Here is a 27,958-nt window from a genome sequence, read left to right as displayed (position 1 = left end):
CTACTTTCTACCAGAGCCTGGTTAACAGTAGTGCACTACTTTCTACCAGAGCCTGGTTAACAGTAGTGCACTACTTTCTATCAGAGCCTGGTCAACAGTAGTGCACTACTTTCAGTCAGAGCCTGGTCAACAGTAGTGCACTACTTTCTACCAGAGCCTGGTCAACAGTAGTGCACTACTTTCAGTCAGAGCCTGGTTAACAGTAGTGCACTACTTTCTACCAGAGCCAGGTTAACAGTAGTGCACTACTTTCTACCAGAGCCTGATCAACAGTAGTGCACTACTTTCAGTCAGAGCCTGGTTAACAGTAGTGCACTACTTTCTGCCAGAGCCTGGTTAACAGTAGTGCACTACTTTCTATCAGAGCCTGGTCAACAGTAGTGCACTACTTTCTATCAGAGCCTGGTTAACAGTAGTGCACTACTTTCTATCAGAGCCTGGTTAACAGTAGTGCACTACTTTCTACCAGAGCCTGGTTAACAGTAGTGCACTACTTTCTACCAGAGCCTGGTTAACAGTAGTGCACTACTTTCTATCAGAGCCTGGTTAACAGTAGTGCACTACTTTCTACCAGAGCCTGGTTAACAGTAGTGCACTACTTTCTACAGAGCCTGGTTAAGGTGTGCACTACTTTCAGTCAGATGCAGCCCCTCTGAAGCCAGGTTAACAGTAGTGCACTAACCTGATCAACAGTAGGCACTCTTTCAGAGCCTGGTTAACAGTAGTGCACTGTCTGAGCCTGGTTAACAGTAGTGCACTACTTTCTATCAGAGCCTGGTCAACAGAGTGTGAGCCTCAGTCACTACTCTACCAGAGCTGGTCAACAGTAGTGCACTAAACTTTCTAAGAGCCTGGTCAAGAGTCTGGTCACTAATGTCTTCAGAGCTGTCTGTAATGTTTGACAGAGCTACAGAAAGAGTCTGGTCAATCCTGTCTGTAATGCTTTGACAGAGCTACAGAAAGAGTCTGGTCAATCCTGTCTGTAATGCTTTGACAGAGCTGTATGTAAACAGAAAGAGTCTGGTCAATCCTGTCTGTAATGCTTTGACAGAGCTACAGAAAGAGTCTGGTCAATCCTGTCTGTAATGCTTTGACAGAGCTACAGAAAGAGTCTGGTCAATCCTGTCTGTAATGCTTTGACAGAGCTACAGAAAGAGTCTGGTCAATCCTGTCTGTAATGCTTTGACAGAGCTACAGAAAGAGTCTGGTCAATCCTGTCTGTAATGCTTTGACAGAGCTACAGAAAGAGTCTGGTCAATCCTGTCTGTAATGCTTTGACAGACCTACAGAAATCCAGACCTCACTTAGCAGACACATAATGACACTATGAATTTAGTAGGTTAAGTCTTAACAATAATCAAAACATATTCATATTTGGGTTAATATATAAAAACACTATGCTGGTACTATTGTCCCAGGTAACTGTGAGAAAATAAAGGGTATTTCATGAAGCTGTATCAAGTCAAGAGAAAAGCCTTCAAATCAATCTCAGTGAAAATCTCAGATCCTTCAGCTATTTTGTGACACGATAATGTGACACCTACACATTATTGCCCTCCGGTTCCAACTGTCATAAAAACAACCTGTGTTGTGTCGGTAATCTACTTACTTCCCCTAATTTATAAACTGCCAGTTAGGGGATAAACACCTAGTGTAGAGAGAGGTTGATTCTCCTTCCTGCCAGTTAGGAGGTAAAACACCTAGTGTAGAGAGAGGTTGATTCACCTTCCTGTCAGTTAGGGGGTAAAACACCTAGTGTAGAGAGAGGTTGATTCACCTTCCTGTCAGTTAGGAGGTAAAACACCTAGTGTAGAGAGAGGTTGATTCACCTTCCTGTCAGTTAGGAGGTAAAACACCTAGTGTAGAGAGAGGTTGATTCTCCTTCCTGTCAGTTAGGAGGTAAAACACCTAGTGTAGAGAGAGGTTGATTCTCCTTCCTGTCAGTTAGGAGGTAAAACACCTAGTGTAGAGAGAGGTTGATTCTCCTTCCTGTCAGTTAGGAGGTAAAACACCTAGTGTAGAGAGAGGTTGATTCTCCTTCCTGTCAGTTAGGAGGTAAAACACCTAGTGTAGAGAGAGGTTGATTCACCTTCCTGTCAGTTAGGAGGTAAAACACCTAGTGTAGAGAGAGGTTGATTCTCCTTCCTGTCAGTTAGGAGGTACAACACCTAGTGTAGAGAGAGGTTGATTCTCCTTCCTGTCAGTTAGGAGGTAAAACACCTAGTGTAGAGAGAGGTTGATTCTCCTTCCTGTCAGTTAGGAGGTAAAACACCTAGTGTAGAGAGAGGTTGATTCACCTTCCTGTCAGTTAGGAGGTAAAACACCTAGTGTAGAGAGAGGTTGATTCACCTTCCTGTCAGTTAGGAGGTAAAACACCTACTGTAGAGAGAGGTTGATTCACCTTCCTGTCAGTTAGGAGGTAAAACACCTAGTGTAGAGAGAGGTTGATTCACCTTCCTGTCAGTTAGGGGGTAAAACACCTAGTGTAGAGAGGTTGATTCACCTTCCTGTCAGTTAGGAGGTAAAACACCTAGTGTAGAGAGAGGTTGATTCTCCTTCCTGTCAGTTAGGGGGTAAAACACCTAGTGTAGAGAGAGGTTGATTCTCCTTCCTGTCAGTTAGGAGGTAAAACACCTAGTGTAGAGAGAGGTTGATTCTCCTTCCTGTCAGTTAGGAGGTAAAACACCTAGTGTAGAGAGAGGTTGATTCACCTTCCTGTCAGTTAGGAGGTAAAACACCTAGTGTAGAGAGAGGTTGATTCACCTTCCTGTCAGTTAGGGGGTAAAACACCTAGTGTAGAGAGAGGTTGATTCACCTTCCTGTCAGTTAAGAGGTAAAACACCTAGTGTAGAGAGAGGTTGATTCTCCTTCCTGTCAGTTAGGAGATAAAACACCTAGTGTAGAGAGAGGTTGATTCTCCTTCCTGTCAGTTAGGAGGTAAAACACCTGTAGAGAGAGGTTGATTCTCCTTCCTGTCAGTTAGGAGGTAAAACACCTAGTGTAGAGAGAGGTTGATTCTCCTTCCTGTCAGTTAGGAGGTAAAACACCTAGTGTAGAGAGAGGTTGATTCACCTTCCTGTCAGTTAGGAGGTAAAACACCTAGTGTAGAGAGAGGTTGATTCACCTTCCTGTCAGTTAGGAGGTAAAACACCTAGTGTAGAGAGAGGTTGATTCACCTTCCTGTCAGTTAGGAGGTAAAACACCTAGTGTAGAGAGAGGTTGATTCTCCTTCCTGTCAGTTAGGAGGTAAAACACCTAGTGTAGAGAGAGGTTGATTCTCCTTCCTGTCAGTTAGGAGGTAAAACACCTAGTGTAGAGAGAGGTTGATTCACCTTCCTGTCAGTTAGGAGGTAAAACACCTAGTGTAGAGAGAGGTTGATTCTCCTTCCTGTCAGTTAGGAGGTAAAACACCTAGTGTAGAGAGAGGTTGATTCACCTTCCTGTCAGTTAGGAGGTAAAACACCTAGTGTAGAGAGAGGTTGATTCCCCTTCCTGTCAGTTAGGAGATAAAACACCTAGTGTAGAGAGAGGTTGATTCACCTTCCTGTCAGTTAGGAGGTAAAACACCTAGTGTAGAGAGAGGTTGATTCTCCTTCCTGTCAGTTAGGAGGTAAAACACCTAGTGTAGAGAGAGGTTGATTCACCTTCCTGTCAGTTAGGGGGTAAAACACCTAGTGTAGAGAGAGGTTGATTCTCCTTCCTGTCAGTTAGGAGGTAAAACACCTAGTGTAGAGAGAGGTTGATTCTCCTTCCTGTCAGTTAGGAGGTAAAACACCTAGTGTAGAGAGAGGTTGATTCACCTTCCTGTCAGTTAGGAGGTAAAACACCTAGTGTAGAGAGAGGTTGATTCACCTTCCTGTCAGTTAGGAGGTAAAACACCTAGTGTAGAGAGAGGTTGATTCTCCTTCCTGTCAGTTAGGAGGTAAAACACCTAGTGTAGAGAGAGGTTGATTCACCTTCCTGTCAGTTAGGGGGTAAAACACCTAGTGTAGAGAGAGGTTGATTCTCCTTCCTGTCAGTTAGGAGGTAAAACACCTAGTGTAGAGAGAGGTTGATTCTCCTTCCTGTCAGTTAGGAGGTAAAACACCTAGTGTAGAGAGAGGTTGAATCCCTCTCCTGCCACATCTCTGCTCTATGAAGTGAAGTACTGTGGAGTGCTGCTGTCTAGTGGTGATATCTCACCAGTGCAAATAGTTTTCCTCCTGAAGCAGACATCTACTCAACAAAATGTATATGTCTGGTCTCTCTCCTCCCTGGACTATGCTGCTGTCCCTTATGTGTAGTGTAACTGTACATGTTGTTTCCAGGAGACGCAGGAGATGCTGGAGTCGATGGACCCTCTGGACTGAAAGGGAAAACAGGTGAGCTAGTTCATTATTTAGCCTCGTTCTTTGTTCATGTATGTTTCCATACCACTGGATATGTGGGAACTCCTTCATGACTGTTGGAAAAGCATTCCAGGTGAAGCTGGTTGAGAGAATGCCAAGAGTGTGCAAAGCTGTCATCAGGCAAAGGGTTTCTACCTTGAAGAATCTAAAATCTATCTTGATTTGTTAAACACTTTTTGGGGTTACTACATGATTCCATATGTGTTATTTCACAGTTTTGATGTCTTATTCTACAATGTAGAAAATAGTAAAAACAAAGAAAAGCCCTTACATTTACATTTACATTTAAGTCATTTAGCAGACGCTCTTATCCAGAGCGACTTACAAATTGGTGCTTTCACCTTATGACATCCAGTGGAACAGCCACTTTACAATAGTGCATCTAGGTCTTTTAAGGGGGGGAGGGGGTGAGAAGGATTACTTTATCCTATCCTAGGTATTCCTTAAAGAGGTGGGGTTTCAGGTGTCTCCGGAAGGTGGTGATTGACTCCGCTGTCCTGGCGTCGTGAGGGAGTTTGTTCCACCATTGGGGGGCCAGAGCAGCGAACAGTTTTGACTGGGCTGAGCGGGAACTGTACTTCCTCAGTGGTAGGGAGGCGAGCAGGCCAGAGGTGGATGAACGCAGTGCCCTTGTTTGGGTGTAGGGCCTGATCAGAGCCTGGAGGTACTGAGGTGCCGTTCCCCTCACAGCTCCGTAGGCAAGCACCATGGTCTTGTAGCGGATGCGAGCTTCAACTGGAAGCCAGTGGAGAGAGCGGAGGAGCGGGGTGACGTGAGAGAACTTGGGAAGGTTGAACACCAGACGGGCTGCGGCGTTCTGGATGAGTTGTAGGGGTTTAATGGCACAGGCAGGGAGCCCAGCCAACAGCGAGTTGCAGTAATCCAGACGGGAGATGACAAGTGCCTGGATTAGGACCTGCGCCGCTTCCTGTGTGAGGCAGGGTCGTACTCTGCGGATGTTGTAGAGCATGAACCTACAGGAACGGGCCACCGCCTTGATGTTATTTGAGAACGACAGGGTGTTGTCCAGGATCACGCCAAGGTTCTTAGCGCTCTGGGACGAGGACACAATGGAGTTGTCAACCGTGATGGCGAGATCATGGAACGGGCAGTCCTTCCCCGGGAGGAAGAGCAGCTCCGTCTTGCCGAGGTTCAGCTTGAGGTGATGATCCGTCATCCACACTGATATGTCTGCCAGACATGCAGAGATGCGATGCCACCTGGTCGTCAGAAGGGGGAAAGGAGAAGATTAATTGTGTGTCGTCTGCATAGCAATGATAGGAGAGACCATGTGAGGTTATGACAGAGCCAAGTGACTTGGTGTATAGCGAGAATAGGAGAGGGCCTAGAACAGAGCCCTGGGGGACACCAGTGGTGAGAGCACGTGGTGAGGAGACGGATTCTCGCCACGCCACCTGGTAGGAGCGACCTGTCAGGTAGGACGCAATCCAAGCGTGGGCCGCGCCGGATATGCCCAACTCGGAGAGGGTGGAGAGGAGGATCTGATGGTTCACAGTATCGAAGGCAGCCGATAGGTCTAGAAGGATGAGAGCAGAGGAGAGAGAGTTAGCTTTAGCAGTGCGGAGCGCCTCCGTGATACAGAGAAGAGCAGTCTCAGTTGAATGACTAGTCTTGAAACCTGACTGATTTGGATCAAGAAGGAGGTTGAATGAGCAGGTTTGTCCAGACGGTTGACTGGTAATGTATGTTTCCAAACCACTGGAGACAGTACCTCCAAACCACTGGAGACAGTACCTCCAAACCACTGGAGACAGTACCTCCAAGTCACTGGAGATAGTACCTCCAAACCACTGGAGACAGTACCTCCAAACCACTGGAGACAGTACCTCCAAACCACTGGAGACAGTACCTCCAAGTCACTGGAGATAGTACCTCCAAACCACTGGAGACAGTACCTCCAAACCACTGGAGATAGTACCTCCAAACCACTGGAGACAGTACCTCCAAACCACTGGAGACAGTACCTCCAAACCACTGGAGACAGTACCTCCAAACCACTGGAGACAGTACCTCCAAACCACTGGAGACAATACCTCCAAACCACTGGAGATAGTACCTCCAAGTCACTGGAGATAGTACCTCCAAACCACTGGAGACAGTACCTCCAAACCACTGAAGATAGTACCTCCAAACCACTGGAGACAGTACCTCCAAACCACTGGAGACAGTACCTCCAAACCACTGGAGACAGTACCTCCAAACCACTGGAGACAGTACCTCCAAACCACTGGAGACAGTACCTCCAAACCACTGGAGGCAGTACCTCCAAACCACTGGAGACAGTACCTCCAAACCACTGGAGACAGTACCTCCAATCCACTGGAGACAGTACCTCCAAACCACTGGAGACAGTACCTCCAATCCACTATCATACAATGTTGTGTCTTCACATTCTGGACTGGCCTAGTTACAAAAAGAGATTTCCTGAAAGAGAATGGTGTGTCTTTACATTCTGGACTGGCCTAGTTACAAAAAGAGATTTCCTGAAAGAGAATGATGTGTCTTTACATTCTGGACTGGCCTAGTTACAAAAAGAGATTTCCTGAAAGAGAATGATGTTTATTGTAAGACACATGCCGTGCCTGACTACAAGCATGTCTGACAGGGGCAACATGTGACTGTGGGAGGTACAGGAAGGTCGTTGGACAGATGGACATCAATGTCAGAAAGCTGAAGAATGCAGTCAAGTTTGTGAAAAATGGTAAGTCATTGTATTCTGCATAAATCATCATTTCAGGTCAGATCATTAGAAAACAATTGAACTAAAATAAGAAAATCTCAGCCAATGTGTAGCACAACGTAAATCAAACTGTCATTTTCTACAACACAAATATCGTTTTGACTTGGATTGAATAAGGAGTTTTTACTTATATTGAATTGAATGAATAAGGAGTTTAGACTCCAACTTATTACATCTCATATGTCATATTCAGTCATTTTAGGCATTAAGGAAACGGAGGAGAAATTTTACCTGATTGTGAAAGAGGCCAGAAAGTACCGAGAGGCTCTGATAAACTGTAAGCTGAGGGGCGGTATGCTCGCCATGCCCAAAACAACAGACACCAACACCCTGATTGCAGACTACGTCACCCAGGCCGGCCTTACCCAGGTCTTCATCGGGCTGCAGGCTGGGCAGAAGGGGGGAGGGCCTGTTTACGCAGACCTGACCCCAGTGAGGAACTATACAGCCTGGGGCCTAGAGGAGCCATCAGGGGCCCCTTCCAACACCAGCTGTGTGAAGATGGTCAGCACAGGTATGGCAAGGACATTTTAACATGTACACACTACGATTGACTAGTCCTACAATCTAATTCTAGATATCAATGAGCAACACTGAAATGGCACTCTATTCTCTGCCCTATAGAGTGCACTACTCTGGTCAAACGTAGTGCATAAAACTAGGGAATAGGGTGCCACTTTAGACACAGCCAATAAATACATTTGGACTTAGTACCATTTCAGAGTCAAGATATCGGCTGTGTTCCCCTTGCTCAGACGTTGCACGTATCAGCCAATGGTTGCGCACCACGTCATCGACCGTACCGTCTTGGTACCAGATTGCTATGACATAATGAATGTAGTCAGCCCGATACTTCAAAAAATACCTATCCAGGTGTTGTGAGACCTGGAATGCGTCGGCAACGTCTGAGCAAAGGGTGGGGGGCGCTGCCATCAACACTTCCATTTGGACTAGTCCTCCTGATTGTAATCACCCACAGGCACCTGGAACCAGGTGGAGTGTGACATCACCATGTACTACGTGTGCGAGTTCAAGAAGAGCAGGAGAGGTCTCGCCGCCGTGCTGTGATGTCATCAAGTCGGTGGAAGGTTGTTGACGTGGACATTAGACCTTTATGCTAAGACAGAAACCAGTAGTACTTTAACCTATAGTGAAACATGTAGCCTTATAGTAACTAGACAAAGGTCATTGATATAACCTAGCCTATTGATTTTAATGAGAGATAAAAGTTGGTATCCATGGGGGCCTCCCGAGTGGCGTAGCGGTCTAAGGCACCGCATCGCAGTGCTAGAGGTGTCACTACAGACCCGGGTTTGATCCCGGGCTGTATCACAACCAGCCGTGACCGGGAGTCCCATAGGGCGGTGCACAATTGGCCCAGTGTCGTCCGGGTTAGAGGACGGTTTGGCCAGGGGGCTATACTTGGCTCATAGCGCTCTAGTGCCTCCTTGTGGCGGGCCCGGGCACCTGTAGACTGACCTCGGGTTGTCAGTTGAACGGTGTTTCCTGCAACACATTGGTGCGGCTGACTTCTGGGTTAAGCGGGCGAGTGTTAAGAAGAAGCACGGTTTGGCGGGTCATGTTTCAGAGGACGCATGACTCCACCTTCGCCTCCCGAGCCCGTTGGGGAGTTGCAGTGATGAGACAAGATTAAAATTGTGGAGAAAATGTTTTTTGTTGTTGACACTTAAGCCTTTTGTTTTTTGGGGATAGCACATAAAACCTTTCCCTTTCTGTAATAAAACACCATACAAATCAACCACCTCATTTTGATTGTCCATTTATTCAGATCAGAACAGGTAAGATGATGTTTCTAGTGACATTTACATTTACATTTAAGTCATTTAGCAGACGCTCTTATCCAGAGCGACTTACAAATTGGTGCTTTCACCTTATGACATCCAGTGGAACAGCCACTTTACAATAGTGCATCTAAGTCTTTTAAGGGGGGTGAGAAGGATTACTTTATCCTATCCTAGGTTGGCTGTAGGTAGTGAGTAGTGGCACAGTGGCAAGGAAAAACTCCCTAGAAGAAAGGAAGACACCTGGAGAGGAACCAAAAAGATAAACATTCACTGCACCGGTAACTTTAGGAATACAGTACAGCCAGTGAAAATAGATCAGTCCTTAATTGGACCGACTCTGTCTAACCTTGTTAACAGCATGTGCAGCTTGGGGTTAAGTCAACAGGAGCTGAGTTTATCCACATATTCCAGGTAAACATTAACCTGGTGGGGCTTTTCTAGCCTGTTACTGCCCCTGTATAAAATAACAATCACTCTCTCATAATACCGTTCTCACTCTCTCTGACAATATAGATAAGTGACAGACAGGACTCTTGCTCTATTCAATTCAGAGGCTTGCAGGTGTAGGCTATGGCTACGCCCCAAATGGCACCTTAAACGTAGTGCACTACGTAGGTCGTAAGGTGCTATTTGGTGACGTTTCTCTGTGGGTCATGGTTATTGAGTAAACAACTTAAGTTGTGCAATTATTTACCTAAACCATGAAGCTGTTTCAGCTTGCAGATAAATCACAGCTCTGCTTTCCGTTTCTCAGACTCTCTCACCTTGGCATTTCTCCCCCTGCAGGTAGACTAATATTGACTTTAGAGTGGCCTATCAACATCTGTGGAAGTTCATCGGCATCACTGCATCTAGTCTGCCTGTTTGTATCGTATTTTTTTCTCGAAAGGGATTCTATAGTAAGAGCCTATCTTTCATTTTCTCAGGCACGTTCAATTCGTAGCAGATTCATCTTTAGCGAGTCGCGACAGAAAGATCGGGGTGAGGTATTGCGGTAACTGCGACTGCCTCCACTCTGCGGGCGAGTAGAGGTGGATAAAGTGAAAGGAGGAGCCGTGCACCTGTTAGACCAGTTAGGGACACATGACTGCAGAAGAATTTGCCTGAGTTGGTGCCCTTTGTCGAGATACAAGACGGGAAGGATGTCGGAGCCAGCGACGAATCCTGCGGTGACAGCATTCCCAGCGCCGACGATATCTTTGCCATTGGGACTACAAATATTGAGGACGTACTCCGGTGCTCTGATCTGCTTGGAAATTGTGAGCATCTCTATTTCTGACTATGAGTTTTGTGAGCAAATACATCACCGGTGGTCAGATAGATTCTGGTTACACCATTGTTTGAAGTAGGCCGACTTGGGGAAACTGCAGTCTAATCGATAGTCTCTATTAATTCTGCTTAATTCATTTAGTTCATTTGAGCTTTAGGATTAGCTTTTTCATCGCAGAGGTAGTTATGTATATCACTATCAGAGGAGCCAGGCAGGTAGCGTCATAGTAATGGGAGTTCAGTCATCACTGTATTTGGGCTGTGTTTTACTAACGGCATATGGGCGACTCCCTATTGTACAATCTGATAGTGTAGTAGTGATAGGAGCAGAACATACTGTACATTTTGTCATTGTGAAGTGAACGACAAAATAGATACAACTGTTCTCCAGCTAAATAGTATAGTAGTGTGTTACTAGGCCTATAAATAATCTGTATTCAGTTCAATAACAGCATGCTTCTTCTAGGCCTATAAATACTGTGTTCAGTTCAATAACAGCCTGCTCCTTCTAGGCCTATAAATACTGTGTTCAGTTCAATAACAGCCTGCTCCTTTTAGGCCTATAAATAATCTCTGTTCAATAACAGCCTGCTCCTTCTAGGCCTATAAATACTGTGTTCAGTTCACTAACAGCCTGCTCCTTTTAGGCCTATAAATAATCTGTATTCAGTTCAATAACAGCCTGCTCCTTCTAGGCCTATAAATAATCTGTATTCAATTCAATAACAGCCTGCTCCTTTTAGGCCTATAAATAATCTGTATTCAGTTCAATAACAGCCTGCTCCTTCTAGGCCTATAAATAATCTGTATTCAGTTCAATAACAGCCTGCTCCTTTTAGGCCTATAAATAATCTGTATTCAGTTCAATAACAGCCTGCTCCTTTTAGGCCTATAAATAATCTGTGTTCAGTTCAATAACAGCCTGCTCCTTTTAGGCCTATAAATACTGTGTTCAGTTCAATAACATCCTGCTCCTTTTAGGCCTATAAATACTGTGTTCAGTTCAATAACAGCCTGCTCCTTCTAGGCCTATAAATAATCTGTATTCAGTTCAATAACATCCTGCTCCTTTTAGGCCTATAAATACTGTGTTCAGTTCAATAACAGCCTGCTCCTTCTAGGCCTATAAATAATCTGTGTTCAGTTCAATAACAGCCTGCTCCTTCTAGGCCTATAAATACTGTATTCAGTTCAATAACAGCCTGCTCCTTCTAGGCCTATAAATACTGTGTTCAGTTCAATAACATCCTGCTCCTTCTAGGCCTATAAATAATCTGTATTCAGTTCAATAACAGCCTGCTCCTTTTAGGCCTATAAATAATCTGTATTCAGTTCAATAACAGCCTGCTCCTTTTAGGCCTATAAATAATCTGTATTCAGTTCAATAACAGCCTGCTCCTTTTAGGCCTATAAATAATCTGTGTTCAGTTCAATAACAGCCTGCTCCTTCTAGGCCTATAAATAATCTGTATTCAGTTCAATAACAGCCTGCTTCTTCTAGGCCTATAAATAATCTGTGTTCAATAACAGCCTGCTCCTTTTAGGCCTATAAATAATCTGTATTCAGTTCAATAACAGCCTGCTCCTTCTAGGCCTATAAATAATCTGTATTCAGTTCAATAACAGCCTGCTCCTTTTAGGCCTATAAATAATCTGTGTTCAGTTCAATAACAGCCTGCTCCTTCTAGGCCTATAAATAATCTGTGTTCAATAACAGCCTGCTCCTTCTAGGCCTATAAATACTGTGTTCAGTTCAATAACAGCCTGCTCCTTTTAGGCCTATAAATAATCTGTATTCAGTTCAATAACAGCCTGCTCCTTTTAGGCCTATAAATAATCTGTATTCAGTTCAATAACAGCCTGCTCCTTTTAGGCCTATAAATAATCTGTATTCAGTTCAATAACAGCCTGCTCCTTTTAGGCCTATAAATAATCTGTATTCAGTTCAATAACAGCCTGCTCCTTTTAGGCCTATAAATAATCTGTATTCAGTTCAATAACAGCCTGCTCCTTCTAGGCCTATAAATAATCTGTATTCAGTTCAATAACAGCCTGCTCCTTTTAGGCCTATAAATACTCTGCGTTCAGTTCAATAACAGCCTGCTCCTTCTAGGCCTATAAATACTCTGCGTTCAGTTCACTAACAGCCTGCTCCTTTTAGGCCTATAAATAATCTGTATTCAGTTCAATAACAGCCTGCTCCTTTTAGGCCTATAAATAATCTGTGTTCAGTTCAATAACAGCCTGCTCCTTCTAGGCCTATAAATAATCTGTATTCAGTTCACTAACAGCCTGCTCCTTTTAGGCCTATAAATACTGTGTTCAGTTCAATAACATCCTGCTCCTTTTAGGCCTATAAATACTGTGTTCAGTTCAATAACAGCCTGCTCCTTCTAGGCCTATAAATAATCTGTATTCAGTTCAATAACAGCCTGCTCCTTTTAGGCCTATAAATAATCTGTATTCAGTTCAATAACAGCCTGCTCCTTCTAGGCCTATAAATAATCTGTATTCAGTTCAATAACAGCCTGCTCCTTCTAGGCCTATAAATAATCTGTATTCAGTTCAATAACATCCTGCTCCTTTTAGGCCTATAAATAATCTGTATTCAGTTCAATAACAGCCTGCTCCTTCTAGGCCTATAAATACTGTATTCAGTTCAATAACAGCCTGCTCCTTCTAGGCCTATAAATACTGTGTTCAGTTCAATAACATCCTGCTCCTTTTAGGCCTATAAATAATCTGTATTCAGTTCAATAACAGCCTGCTCCTTCTAGGCCTATAAATAATCTGTATTCAGTTCAATAACAGCCTGCTCCTTTTAGGCCTATAAATAATCTGTATTCAGTTCAATAACAGCCTGCTCCTTTTAGGCCTATAAATAATCTGTATTCAGTTCAATAACAGCCTGCTCCTTTTAGGCCTATAAATAATCTGTATTCAGTTCAATAACAGCCTGCTCCTTTTAGGCCTATAAATAATCTGTATTCAGTTCAATAACAGCCTGCTCCTTCTAGGCCTATAAATAATCTGTATTCAGTTCAATAACAGCCTGCTTCTTCTAGGCCTATAAATAATCTGTGTTCAATAACAGCCTGCTCCTTTTAGGCCTATAAATAATCTGTGTTCAGTTCAATAACAGCCTGCTCCTTCTAGGCCTATAAATAATCTGTATTCAGTTCAATAACAGCCTGCTCCTTTTAGGCCTATAAATACTCTGCGTTCAGTTCAATAACAGCCTGCTCCTTCTAGGCCTATAAATACTATGCGTTCAGTTCACTAACAGCCTGCTCCTTTTAGGCCTATAAATAATCTGTATTCAGTTCAATAACAGCCTGCTCCTTTTAGGCCTATAAATAATCTGTATTCAGTTCAATAACAGCCTGCTCCTTTTAGGCCTATAAATAATCTGTGTTCAGTTCAATAACAGCCTGCTCCTTCTAGGCCTATAAATACTGTGTTCAGTTCAATAACATGCTGCTCCTTTTAGGCCTATAAATACTGTGTTCAGTTCAATAACAGCCTGCTCCTTCTAGGCCTATAAATAATCTGTATTCAGTTCAATAACATCCTGCTCCTTTTAGGCCTATAGATACTGTGTTCAGTTCAATAACAGCCTGCTCCTTCTAGGCCTATAAATACTGTATTCAGTTCAATAACAGCCTGCTCCTTCTAGGCCTATAAATACTGTGTTCAGTTTAATAACAGCCTGCTCCTTCTAGGCCTATAAATAATCTGTATTCAGTTCAATAACAGCCTGCTCCTTTTCACAAATGGAAATCGTTCCCTGTTGTCAGGCCTAGGATGCATTTGAAATAAACGGACATTCATGTCATGATCAGATCTCACAGTCTGGTCAAACAGTCTCTATCAGATCTCAGTCTGGTCAAACAGTCTCTATCAGATCTCAGTCTGGTCAACCAGTCTCTATCAGATCTCAGTCTGGTCAAACAGTCTCTATCAGATCTCAGTCTGGTGAAACAGTCTATCAGATCTCAGTCTGGTCAAACAGTCTATCAGATCTCAGTCTGGTCAAACAGTCTCGATATTCCTAAAGCATTTATTATGTCACAAATATCAAATCAGTCTTGACGTATGATGACTTGTCTAACAAATCTTCTCTATTCTGTTCTTCCAGATATTTGGAGGGCTAGTATGGATCCTGGTGGCCTCCTCCAACGTGCCCGTGCCCCTGCTACAGGGCTGGGTGATGTTTGTCTCTGTCAGCACGTTCTTCTGTTCCAGCGTGTACCTCCTCCTCTTCCTCCTGGGATTGGCTGACAGGATCAACACCGACTGGAACCTGATGGTGAGTCTGATAGTGACGAGGCTTTACTCAAGGAACAGGTCACAAAAAACAACTCATTCTTGGTAAACAGGTTGGGAGCACTGAAAAACCAGCAGAGGTACAGATCTTCTTACCGACAGATATACACAGGTATACTGATGTCACATGACATCTTTATCAGAGGTAGAGTCTTCCTGGTCTGTTTGGTTTGTCACTTCAGGGCTGTCCAACTTCAGTCTTCCTGGTCTGTTTGGTTTGACACTTCAGGGCTGTCCAACTCCAGTCTTCCTGGTCTGTTTGGTTTCTATCTTCAGGTCTGTCCAACTCCAGTCCGGGAGAGCTACTGGTTGGTGCAGGGTTTAGTTCCACCTCTGCACTAAACACAATTCAAATGATAAACAAATAGTAGTCTTCAGTCTGGACATGTGCTATTTGAATCCGATGAATTTGGAGATCACCCTGCAAATCAAACACAATATCTTTAGAATAGTCAGGAGACATGTTCTTCAGGAGCCTCATCCAAATGCTGCCGACTCCATAGCAGTTCCCCTTAACTCCTGAAAGGATGTTCCATTCAGTATCATGTCACTACAGATGTAGAACTCCAATTTGTAAGTCGCTCTGGATAAGAGCGTCTGCTAAATGACTTAAATGTAAATGTAAATGTAATGTAGAACAATCCTGCTCTTTGATAGTCCTAATTACAGTACAGAGGATGTCTTTCACAGACAGGTGTGTGTGTGTGTGTGTGTGTGTGTGTGTGTGTGTGTGTGTGTGTGTGTGTGTGTGTGTAATGACACACCGAGTGAAACACTGCACCACACCTACTGAGTATGATCTCATCACAACTTTAGTCATGAGGGTGCCTCTACACATGCAGGTATCAAAACTGACCATAAACACTGAACCATGACAGAGAGCTTGATCTACTAGTCTGTCAAGAAACGTAAAGCCATGTAACAGGGCAGAGCCTAGTGCACATTATAATGGCAAGAACACACTGCATGTGCTGGGTGAGACACAATGTAAAAGCGTCTGTCATTTAATTTACTGAAAAACAACGGTCCCTAGGCAGGCAGGCGGGCAGACGGGCAGACCCAGTCAGTGTTGTGCCAATCAGTCCTCATACTGGCCCTGATCCCAGCTCTGCTGCTACAGGCCCTGATCCTAGCTCTGCTGCTACTGGCCCTGATCGCAGCTCTGCTGCTACTGGCCCTGATCCTAGCTCTGCTGCTACTGGCCCTGATCCCAGCTCTGCTGCTACTGGCCCTGATCCCAGCTCTGCTGCTACTGGCCCTGATCCCAGCTCTGCTGCTACTGGCCCTGATCTGCTGCTACTGGCCCTGCCCAGCTCTGCCAGCTCTGCTGCTACTGGCCCTGATCCCAGCTCTGCTGCTACTGGCCCTGATCCCAGCTCTGCTGCTACTGGCCCTGATCCCAGCTCTGCTGCTACTGGCCCTGATCCCAGCTCTGCTGCTACAGGCCCTGACCCCAGCTCTGCTGCTACTGGCCCTGATCCCAGCTCTGCTGCTACAGGCCCTGATCCCAGCTCTGCTGCTACTGGCCCTGATCCCAGCTCTGCTGCTACTGGCCCTGATCCCAGCTCTGCTGCTACTGGCGCTGATCCCAGCTCTGCTGCTACTGGCCCTGATCCCAGCTCTGCTGCTACTGGCCCTGATCCCAGCTCTGCTGCTACTGGCCCTGATCCCAGCTCTGCTGCTACTGGCCCTGATCCCAGCTCTGCTGCTGCTGTGCCTAATGTGTCCTCAATGCTTTCCCCACATATTTTAATTATATTTCTGCCATTTAGCAGATGCTTTTATCCAAAATGACTTTGCCACACTTCCACATAATAACTAACATGAAGCACTAATGACTGACTGCACTAGAGGTTGACTTGAAGGGTACTGCCTACACTACTAGCTACAGTACAGTACTGACACAGGCTACGTCCCAAATGACCCTGGTCAGTAGTAGTGCACTATATAGGGAATAGAGTACCATTCGGGACCTATCCACAGACAGCCCTCAGACCCACCAGGCTCCAGTTCTTCTCCTAAGTGTGTGTGTGTTGTTTGTCATACAGCTACTGAGAGAATAGTGAGCTCACACCAGACAATGGCCAGTCTGTGGGCCCTGAGTCCCCATTGTCAACAGTCTGTGGCTACCTACGAAATTGCACCCTCATTCATAAGGCTCGGGTCAAACGTAGGTCAAAGAGGGTGCACTATATAGGTAGTAGGGTGCCATTTGGGAGGCAGCTGGTCTCTTACTGTAACCCCTATCTCTCTGGGAGGCGGCTGGTCTCTTACTGTAACCCCCTATCTCTCTGGGAGGCGGCTGGTCTCTTACTGTAACCCCCTATCTCTCTGGGAGGCGGCCGGTCTCTTACTGTAACCCCCCCCTCTCTCTGGGAGGCGGCCGGTCTCTTACTGTAACCCCCCCTCTCTCTGGGAGGAGGCCGGTCTCTTACTGTAACCCCCTATCTCTCTGGGAGGCGGCTGGTCTCTTACTGTAACCCCCTATCTCTCTGGGAGGCGGCTGGTCTCTTACTGTAACCCCCTATCTCTCTGGGAGGAGGCCGGTCTCTTACTGTAACCCCCTATCTCTCTGGGAGACGGCCGGTCTCTTACTGTAACCCCCTATCTCTCTGGGAGGCAGCTGGTCTCTTACTGTAACCCCCTATCTCTCTGGGAGGAGGCCGGTCTCTTACTGTAACCCCCTATCTCTCTGGGAGGCGGCCGGTCTCTGATTGTAACCTCCTATCTCTCTGGGAGGCGGCTGGTCTCTTACTGTAACCCCCTATCTCTCTGGGAGGCGGCTGGTCTCTTACTGTAAGCCCCTATCTCTCTGGGAGACGGCCGGTCTCTTACTGTAACCCCCTATCTCTCTGGGTGGCGGCTGGTCTCTTACTGTAACCCCCTATCTCTCTGGGAGGCAGCTGGTCTCTTACTGTAACCCCCTCTCTCTCTGGGAGGAGGCCGGTCTCTTACTGTAACCCCCTATCTCTCTGGGAGGCAGCTGGTCTCTTACTGTAACCCCCTATCTCTCTGGGAGGCGGCCGGTCTCTTACTGTAACCCCCTATCTCTCTGGGAGGCGGCCGGTCTCTTACTGTAACCCCCTATCTCTCTGGGAGACGGCCGGTCTCTTACTGTAACCCCCTATCTCTCTGGGAGGCGGCTGGTCTCTTACTGTAACCCCCTATCTCCCTGGGAGGCGGCTGGTCTCTTACTGTAACCCCCTATCTCTCTGGGAGGAGGCCGGTCTCTTACTGTAACCCCCTATCTCTCTGGGAGACGGCCGGTCTCTTACTGTAACCCCCTATCTCTCTGGGAGGCAGCTGGTCTCTTACTGTAACCCCCTATCTCTCTGGGAGGAGGCCGGTCTCTTACTGTAACCCCCTATCTCTCTGGGAGGCGGCCGGTCTCTGATTGTAACCTCCTATCTCTCTGGGAGGCGGCTGGTCTCTTACTGTAACCCCCTATCTCTCTGGGAGGCGGCTGGTCTCTTACTGTAAGCCCCTATCTCTCTGGGAGACGGCCGGTCTCTTACTGTAACCCCCTATCTCTCTGGGAGGCGGCTGGTCTCTTACTGTAACCCCCTATCTCTCTGGGAGGCGGCTGGTCTCTTACTGTAACCCCCTATCTCTCTGGGAGGCGGCTGGTCTCTTACTGTAACCCCCTATCTCTCTGGGAGGAGGCCGGTCTCTTACTGTAACCCCTATCTCTCTGGGAGGCGGCCGGTCTCTGATTGTAACCTCCTATCTCTCTGGGAGGCGGCTGGTCTCTTACTGTAACCCCCTATCTCTCTGGGAGGCGGCTGGTCTCTTACTGTAAGCCCCTATCTCTCTGGGAGACGGCCGGTCTCTTACTGTAACCCCCTCTCTCTCTGGGAGGAGGCCGGTCTCTTACTGTAACCCCCTATCTCTCTGGGAGGCGGCTGGTCTCTTACTGTAACCCCCTATCTCTCTGGGAGGCGGCCGGTCTCTTACTGTAACCCCCTATCTCTCTGGGAGGCGGCCGGTCTCTTACTGTAACCCCCTATCTCTCTGGGAGGCGGCCGGTCTCTTACTGTAACCCCCTCTCTCTCTGGGAGGCGGCTGGTCTCTTACTGTAACCCCCTATCTCTCTGGGAGGCGGCCGGTCTCTGATTGTAACCTCCTATCTCTCTGGGAGGCGGCTGGTCTCTTACTGTAACCCCCTATCTCTCTGGGAGGCGGCCGGTCTCTGATTGTAACCCCCTATCTCTCTGGGAGGCAGCTGGTCTCTTACTGTAAGCCCCTATCTCTCTGGGAGGCGGCTGGTCTCTTACTGTAACCCCCTATCTCTCTGGGAGGCGGCTGGTCTCTTACTGTAACCCCCTATCTCTCTGGGAGGCGGCTGGTCTCTTACTGTAACCCCCTATCTCTCTGGGAGGCGGCCGGTCTCTGATTGTAACCTCCTATCTCTCTGGGAGGCGGCCGGTCTCTGATTGTAACCTCCTATCTCTCTGGGAGGCGGCCGGTCTCTGATTGTAACCTCCTATCTCTCTGGGAGGCGGCTGGTCTCTGACTGTAACCTCCTATCTCTCTGGGAGGCGGCCGGTCTCTGATTGTAACCTCCTATCACACGTGATTTTTCTCAATACATTCAATGAGACCTGACTACTCTCAATCCATATTATAACCCCGTCTTTACATCTTCATTGCAGGATGTGCTGTACCACTTCACAGCACTGCTGTTCTACTTCAGTGCCTTGGTGCTGGAGGCTGCTGTTACGGCTGCCAGAGGGGTCATCAGGAGTACCAACAGCTCCATACCAGGATGTGTAACAGCCCCTAGTGGAAATATACTCACCTTCCTGGACAACAGACAATACAGTATTAACGTGGCAGCTACGGTCAGTATACACTAACACACAACGTCAAGGCTGTCTGTAATGCAAATGGTGGTTCACTGATCAGATCAGGCTTTCAATTCAAATTCTTTATACTGTACGTGCCTGTTTGAGTTTGCCTGGGTTGATAAACCAATAGAAAATTCCCAGAACTGCAAACTCTGCCCATCTGGTTGTCACTAGTTACCAAAGTCACAGTTGTTTATATCGTAAAAATAGATGAAAAGAAAATGTATCTTTTTGATCTTAATTTAAGGTTTAAATCAGATTTTAAGAAGATAAACTGTAGAAATCGGTGTGGTTTATCCATAATTATGACTGTGGTAACTAATGACAACCTACTGGATCTGGCACTCCAGGCAGACAAGCAAACGATCAGTTATTGGAATCGGTTCTTCCAGTGTTATAAACCCAGAGGTCTGTTACTACTATAACATGTTATTATAAACCCAGAGGTCTGTTACTACTATAACATGTTATTATAAACCCAGAGGTCTGTTACTACTATAACATGTTATTATAAACCCAGAGGTCTGTTACTACTATAACATGTTATTATAAACCCAGAGGTCTGTTACTACTATAACATGTTATTATAAACCCAGAGGTCTGTTACTACTATAACATGTTATTAAAACCCAGAGGTCTGTTACTACTATAACATGTTATTATAAACCCAGAGGTCTGTTACTACAGATGTTATTATAAACCCAGAGGTCTGTTACTACTATAACATGTTATTATAAACTCTGTTACTACTATAACATGTTATTATAAACCCAGAGGTCTGTTACTACTATAACATGTTATTATAAACCCAGAGGTCTGTTACTACTATAACATGTTATTATAAACCCAGAGGTCTGTTACTACTATAACATGTTATTATAAACCCAGAGGTCTGTTACTACTATAACATGTTATTATAAACCCAGAGGTCTGTTACTACTATAACATGTTATTATAAACCGAGGTCTGTTACTACTATAACATGTTATTATAAACCCAGAGGTCTGTTACTACTATAACATGTTATTATAAACCCAGAGGTCTGTTACTACTATAACATGTTATTATAAACCCAGAGGTCTGTTACTACTATAACATGTTATTATAAACCCAGAGGTCTCTGTTACTACTATAACATGTTATTATAAACCCAGAGGTCTGTTACTACTATAACATGTTATTATAAACTACTAATAACATGTTATTATAAACCCAGAGGTCTGTTACTACTATAACATGTTATTATAAACCCAGAGGTCTGTTACTACTATAACATGTTATTATAAACCCAGAGGTCTGTTACTACTATAACATGTTATTATAAACCCAGAGGTCTGTTACTACTATAACACAGGGATGTTTTTAGAGCCTTGGTGAGGTCGTATATCAGTGTTCTACTGTTGACAGTGAACGGATGTTGTGCTTCGTCCTGACAGCCGTGTCCATTTCTGTATTGGTAGCTCCTGTACTGCACACGGCTATTTTCACAACGTTTCATTACCAAGGAGACCGAACACAAAAGCTCTGTAGTAAACTCCTAATCTAAGTCAATGTTATTCAGTAAATTGAGCTGTAGGCCTTTGCATTCCATGAGTTAATGTTTGGCCGTTGTTCTCTCGACTCTATACTAGTAGTTTGTTCAGTGATGTTGCTGGTGCTGTACTATATAGCTGCTGCTATTACATTAGGTGTCAATGCTCAAGGCTTTCTGTGAGTTAGCCTAACGTTGTTGTTGTTGTTGTCCTGGTTCTCCTCTAGATATTTGCCTTTGTGGTGACACTCTGCTACGCCTGCAGCATGTTCATGGGCTTCAGGAGGTGGCAGATGTGACACGGAAGAAAGAAAACGCACCATTTCCGTTATTACAGTTCAAACTCCTACCGTGCCGTCAAGACATTGTCACGTTGTCTGTTTATTACATGTGTATAACAACATTATTATTTTTTAAAGAGTTTGTTGCTATGAGATCAAGACAGAACACTTTGTTGTATCTGTCATGTAATAACAGCACACCAGGCGTTATGGCTAAGCTACCAGATGTTGTAGTTCATATGTTAGTGCTTGGTTTCTGAGGCCCCACATGTAATAACAGCACACCAGGCATTATGGCTAAGCTACCAGATGTTGTAGTTCACATATTAGTGCTTGGTTTCTGAGGCCTGACATGTTTAGTTGTGTGATCAATAGTGTAGATTTTATTTATTAGTGTTTGATTCCCTGTAAAATGAATTAAACTCTGGATCAGAAGAGACCTATAACTGATTTAAATAACAATAATGGGACAGTTATATTTTCCCCTTGTAGAATGTCTAACTTTTTTTAGAGCAACATGGAAAACTGTTAAACATACTACATAGGACAATTATAATAATAATCACTTAATGACATTGTGTGAATACCTACTGGAGTATATTCTGTGATTTCTGAAATGCATTTTTACAAATAAATAACTTTTCTTATTGATACAAGTTGTATTTTTATATTTGGCTAGTTTAACAGGGCTTCACCAGAAGGGGGAACTATTCTCACAAAGACTGTTTATAGCGGGGAGAGTTATTGGCTCATCAGCCCTGCTGGTTATTCAGGAGCCAGTTCCAGAGGTTAAATAGGCTACTGGAGGTGGTTGGACCAGATGCCTTTGTTGTCAGTTGAAGGGAAAGGAACCTCTCTTCAACCAAGGTGAATGAACTGAGGAGGAGTCTGAAGGGAAGAGGAGACTCCTCTTGGAGGACAGTGTCGGTTGATGAAAGTGCTTCGGGCCTTTAGACTTCATCAGGGTTTTTGGTGTCAGTTGATGAATATCTTCATACACGACTGGTCAAACGTTTTAGAACACCTACTCATTCAAAGGTTTTTATTTTGTTTTTACTATTTTCTACATTGTAGAACAATAGTGACGACGTCAACACTATGAAATAATACACATGGTATCGTTTAGTAAACAAAGTGTTAAACAAATCAAAATGTGTTTTATATTTGAGATTCTTCAAATAGCCACCCTTTGCCTTGATGACAAGTTTTGCACACTCTTGGCATTCTCTCAACCAGCTTTACCTGGAATGCTTTTCCAAGTCTTGAAGGAGTTCCCACATATGCTGAGCACTTGTTGACTGCTTTTCCTTCGCTGTGTGGTCCGACTCATCCCAAACCATCTCAATTTGGTTGAGGTAGGGGGATTGTGGAGGCCAGGTCATCTGATGCAGCACTCCATCACTCTCCTTCTTGATAAAATAGACCTTACACCGCCTGGAGTTGTGTTGGGTCATTGTCCTGTTGAAAAACAAATGATAGTCCCACTAAGCCCAAACCAGATGGGATGGCATATCGCTGCAGAATGCTGTGGTAGCCATGCTGGTTAAGTGTGCCTTGAATTCTAAATAAATCACAGACAGTGTCACCAGCAAAGCACCCCCACACCATAACTCCTCCTCCATGCTTCACGTGGGAAATACACATGTGGAGATCATCCGTTCACCCACACCATAACACCTCCTCCTCCATGCTTCACATGGGAAATACACATGTGGAGAACATCCGTTCACCCACACTGAGTCTCACAAAGACACAGTGGTTGGAACCAAAAATCTCCAATTTAGACAAATTTCTAATGTCAATTTCTCATGTTTCTTGGCCCAAGCAAGTCTCTTCTTATTATTGGTGTCCTTTAGTAATGGTTTCTTTGCAGCAATTTGACCATGAAGGCCTGATTCACAGTCTCTGAACAGCTGATGTTGAGATGTGTCTGTTACTTGAACTCTGTGAAGCATTTATTTGGGCTGCAATGTCTAAGGCTGGTAACTCTAATGAACTTAATCTTCAGCAGCAGAGGTAACTCTGGGTCTTCCATTCCTGTGGCGGTCCTCACGAGAGCCAGTTTCATCATAGCGCTTGATGGTTTTTGCGAGTGCACTTGAAGAAACTTTCAAAATTCTTGAGATTTTCTGTATTGACTGACTTTAATTTCTTAAAGTAATGATGGACTGTTGTTTCTCTTTGCTTATTTGAGCTGTTCTTGCCATAATATGGACTTGGTCTTTTACCAAATATGGCTATCTTCTGTATACCACCCCTACCTTGTCACAACACAACTGATTGGCTCAAACACATTAAGAAGAAAAGTAATTCCACAAATTAACTTTAAACAAGACATACCTGTTAATTGAAATGCATTCCAGGTGACTACCTCATGAAGCTGGTTGAGAGAATGCAAATCTGTCATCAAGCCAAAGGGTGGCTACTTTGAAGAATCTTAAATACAACATTTATTTAGATTTTTTAACACTTCTCTGGTTACTACATGATTCCATATGTGTTATTTCATAGTTTTGATGTCTTCACTATTATTCTACAATGTAGAAAATAGTACAAATAAATAAAAACCCACTTATGACCGGTAGTGTACACTGTACATGATTCAATTATAATTATAATGTTTTGTTTTTTATTTAACCTTTATTTAACTAGGCAAGTCAGCTAAGAACAAATTGTTCTTGATGGCCTACCCGGCCAAACCCAGACGACGCTGGGCCAATTGTGCATAGCCCTATGGGACTCCCAATCATGGCCCGGATGTGATACAGCCTGGATTGGAACCAGGGACTTGTGGACCAGTAACGCCTCTTACACTGAGATGCGATGCCTTAGACCGCTGCGCCACTCGGGAGCGAGAGATATTTAATACAATATTAACTACATTAATTACAGTGCAGTCAGCAGTCCAGTCAGTTATTCCTACCACAGAGGGACATACTATCAATCAGTGGTTATGTGGTGAGCCTAGAGGACGGTGAACACATTAAATACCCTATTTCAGCTGCCTACAGTGAAATTCCTGGGCTCCATATCAGACAAATTAGCGCATAATCTTGAACCCGTAAGGAGGAAGAAGATGTATGCGTCTACACGTGGGGGAAATATCTCAGTGTTCGTCCCAAATTACACCCTATTCCCTATACAGTGCACTACTTTTGACCTGAGACCTGGTTGGTAGAGCATGGCACTTGCAACGCTAGGGTTGTGGATTGGATTCCCAAGGGGGGCTAGTATGAAAATGTATGCACTCACTACTGTAAATCGCTCCGGATATGACCATCTGTAGGGAGTAATACGGTACCATCTGTAGAGAGTAATACAGTACCATCTGTAGGGAGTAATACAGTACCATCTGTAGGGAGTAATACAGTACCATCTGTAGGGAGTAATACGGTACCATCTGTAGGGAGTAATAGGGTACCATCTGTAGGGAGTAATACGGTACCATCTGTAGGGAGTAATACGGTACCATCTGTAGAGAGTAATACAGTACCATCTGTAGGGAGTAATACAGTACCATCTGTAGGGAGTAATACGGTACCATCTGTAGGGAGTAATACGGTACCATCTGTAGGGAGTAATAGGGTACCATCTGTAGGGAGTAATACGGTACCATCTGTAGGGAGTACCATCTGTAGGGAGTAATACAGTACCACCTGTAGGGAGTAATACAGTACCATCTGTAGGGAGTAATACAGGGAGTAATACGGTACCATCTGTAGGGAGTAATACAGGGAGTAATACAGGGAGTAATACGGTACCATCTGTAGGGAGTAATACGGTACCATCTGTAGGGAGTAATACGGTACCATCTGTAGGGAGTAATACGGTACCATCTGTAGGGAGTAATACAGTATCATCTGTAGGGAGTAATACGCCACCATCTGTACGGAGTAATACAGGGAGTAATACAGGGAGTAATACGGTACCATCTGTAGGGATTAATACAGTACCATCCGTAGGGAGTAATACAGTACCATCTGTAGGGAGTAATACAGGAGTAATACGGTACCATCTGTAGGGAGTAATACGGTACCATCTGTAGGGAGTAATACAGTACCATCTGTAGGGAGTAATACAGGGAGTAATACGGTACCATCTGTAGGGAGTAATACAGTACCATCTGTAGGGAGTAATACAGTACCATCTGTAGGGAGTAATACAGTACCATCTGTAGGGAGTAATACGGTACCATCTGTAGGGAGTAATACAGTACCATCTGTAGGGAGTAATACAGTACCAACCTTTTGGGAGTAATACAGTACCAACCTTTTGGGAGTAATACAGTACCATCTGTAGGGAGTAATACAGTACCATCTGTAGGGAGTAATACGCAACCATCTGTAGGGAGTAATACAGTACCATCTGTAGGGAGTAATACGGTACCATCTGTAGGGAGTAATACAGTACCATCTGTAGGGAGTAATACAGTACCATCTGTAGGGAGTAATACAGGGAGTAATAGGATAGCATTTGGGACACAGCCCCATACTTGGGGGGGAAACTTAGGAACCTCTCAGATATGTGCAACCTATGGCTTTGACAGTGTGTTGTCAATTTTAACACACCTCCACCTTTTTGACCTCTGTGGCTTCGCTGACCCACATTAGATGCAAGCGAAACCCTATAGTCTGTCTTCTGATCCGTTCTAAGTGTGTTCTGGCAGTTTAGGCCTGAAGTGGAAGTAGTGGTTCTGATTTGTCTATTGTCAAAATAGACTTACTACGTAGCTGTACAATAATACCGTGGAAAGCCCTGATGATACACTACATGACCAAAAGTATGTGGACATCTGGTCGTCGAACATCTCATTCCAAAATCATGGGCATTAATATGGAGTTGGTCCCCCCTTTGCTGCCAAAACAGCCTCCACTCATCTGGGAAGGCTTTCCACTAGATGTTGGAACATTGCTGCTATAAAAGCCTCCACTCTCCTGGGAAGGCTTTCCACTAGATGTTGGAACATTGCTGCTATAAAAGCCTCCACTCTCCTGGGAAGGCTTTCCACTAGATGTTGGAACATTGCTGCTATAACAGCCTCCACTCTCCTGGGAAGGCTTTCCACTAGATGTTGGAACATTGCTGCGGGGACTTGCTTCCATTCAGCCACAAGAGCATTAGTGAGGTCGGGCACTGAAGTTGGGTGATTAAGCCTCCTGGCTCGCATTCTGCGTCCAATTCATCCCAAAGGTGTTCGATAGGGTTAAGGTCAGGGCTCTGTGCAGGCCAGTCAAGTTCTTCCACACCGATCTCAACAAACCATTTCTGTATGGACCTCGCTTTATGCACGGGGGGATTGTCATGCTGAAACAGGAAAGTGCCTTCCCCAAACTGTTGCCACAAAGTTGGAAGCACAGAATCGTCTAGAATGTCATTGTATGCTATAGTGTTAATATTTCGCTTCACTGGCATTGCGCATGGTGATCTTAGGCTTGTGTGCGGCTGCTCGGCCATGGAAACCCATTTCATGTAGCTCCTGACAAACAGGTATTGTGCTGACGTTGCTTCCAGAGGCAGTTTGGAACTCGGTGGTGAGTTTTGCAACCTTGGACAGACGATTTTTACGCGCTACGCACTTCAGCACTCGGCAGTCGCGTTCTGTGAGGCTTGTGTGGCCTACTTGTTGGAAAGGTGGCATCCTATGACAGTGCCACGTTGAAAGTCACTGAGTTCTTCAGTAAGGCCATTCTACTGTCAATGTTTGTCTATGGAGATTACTGGTTTGGCTGAAATAGCCGAATCCATATACTTTTGAATATATAGTGTACACATTGAATATTGAAATATCTGCAATACATTTGTGAAGAGGACATCTTGAGTGAAGGACTGAAGGATTTGAAATGTAAAACGTGAGCTTAAATTTCAAGAGAAACATTGATAGAACTTGTTTGTTTGAATAAAAAAAATGGTTATAGTTCCTGCCATTCCATTGGAGGAGGGAGGCAATGAATGCAGTGATCTGCTTTTTAACAGCAGCTCAGCGCCCCTGAACATCTATATGTATCCAGGTTGAGCAGAGGGGGCCTGCTGTTAGGAACAGAAAACTATATGTATCCAGGTTGAGCCGAGGGGGCCTGCTGTTAGGAACAGAAAACTATATGTATCCAGGTTGAGCCGAGGGGGCCTGCTGTTAGGAACAGAAAACTATATGAATCCCAAATGGCACCCTCGTCCCTATCTAGTGCACTACTTTTGACTAGGGCCTATAGGGGCATCATATATGGGCCCTGGTCAAAAGTAGTGCACTACATAAGGAATAGTGAGCCACTTAGGACACGTCCAGTGTGTTACTGTAGACACACTCAACTGTCTGTCTGTGTCGTGCCTTAAAAACCCTGCCGCCTCATGGACAGCAGGAAGGGGACACATAGCTGGCCACTGACCCATCACATCACTCGTTCCTTCAAGTCTTACGTTGTCCATTCACTCTGTTTACGTCTCAAATGGCAACCTAGTCCCCATCTAGTGCATTATGTTTGACTGGGCAGAAACCCTCTGGGGTAGGTAGTGAATAGAATGTCGTTTGGGACGCAGCCTCTGTCTTCCCCTCAGTCAGTCAGTCAGCCTTGACTTGACATGATCACTTGTGCTCCAGAATGATCCTGAACATTGGTTTTGGCGAGGGCAGCCTCCCCATTCCAGCACACCACACCACAGCAAAGACTAGACCACTGTTAGACAGACTCTGTGTTAAGACTAGACCACTGTTAGACAGGCTCTGTGTTAAGACTAGACCACTGTTAGACAGGC

General features: G+C 44.9%; 2 protein-coding genes across 2 annotated transcripts in view; both read left to right on the top strand.

The window, feature by feature from the left end:
• colec10 (collectin sub-family member 10 (C-type lectin)) overlaps nucleotides 1–8,908 on the top strand; it is a 34,348-nt gene extending 25,440 nt beyond the window's left edge. The window contains exons 4-7 of the mRNA XM_065027328.1: nucleotides 4,308–4,361; nucleotides 7,015–7,110; nucleotides 7,343–7,663; nucleotides 8,129–8,908. Of these exons, the coding sequence (XP_064883400.1) occupies nucleotides 4,308–4,361; nucleotides 7,015–7,110; nucleotides 7,343–7,663; nucleotides 8,129–8,217 (560 nt within the window). The 3' untranslated portion in view covers nucleotides 8,218–8,908. The remainder of the gene's footprint in view (nucleotides 1–4,307; nucleotides 4,362–7,014; nucleotides 7,111–7,342; nucleotides 7,664–8,128) is intronic.
• A 726-nt stretch (nucleotides 8,909–9,634) lies between these two features.
• Nucleotides 9,635–21,864, top strand: mal2 (mal, T cell differentiation protein 2). Its single transcript, XM_065027329.1, has 4 exons — nucleotides 9,635–10,213; nucleotides 14,362–14,532; nucleotides 19,202–19,390; nucleotides 21,155–21,864. The coding sequence occupies exons 1-4, from the start codon at nucleotides 10,097–10,099 to the stop codon at nucleotides 21,224–21,226; spliced, it is 549 nt and encodes a 182-aa protein (XP_064883401.1). The 5' UTR covers nucleotides 9,635–10,096; the 3' UTR covers nucleotides 21,227–21,864.
• The last annotated feature ends 6,094 nt before the right edge of the window (nucleotides 21,865–27,958 follow it).

The sequence above is a fragment of the Oncorhynchus nerka genome, linkage group LG14, assembly GCF_034236695.1.
Source record: "Oncorhynchus nerka isolate Pitt River linkage group LG14, Oner_Uvic_2.0, whole genome shotgun sequence".
Classification (NCBI taxonomy): domain Eukaryota; kingdom Metazoa; phylum Chordata; class Actinopteri; order Salmoniformes; family Salmonidae; genus Oncorhynchus; species Oncorhynchus nerka.
This window is presented reverse-complemented; position numbering and strand designations above follow the sequence as displayed.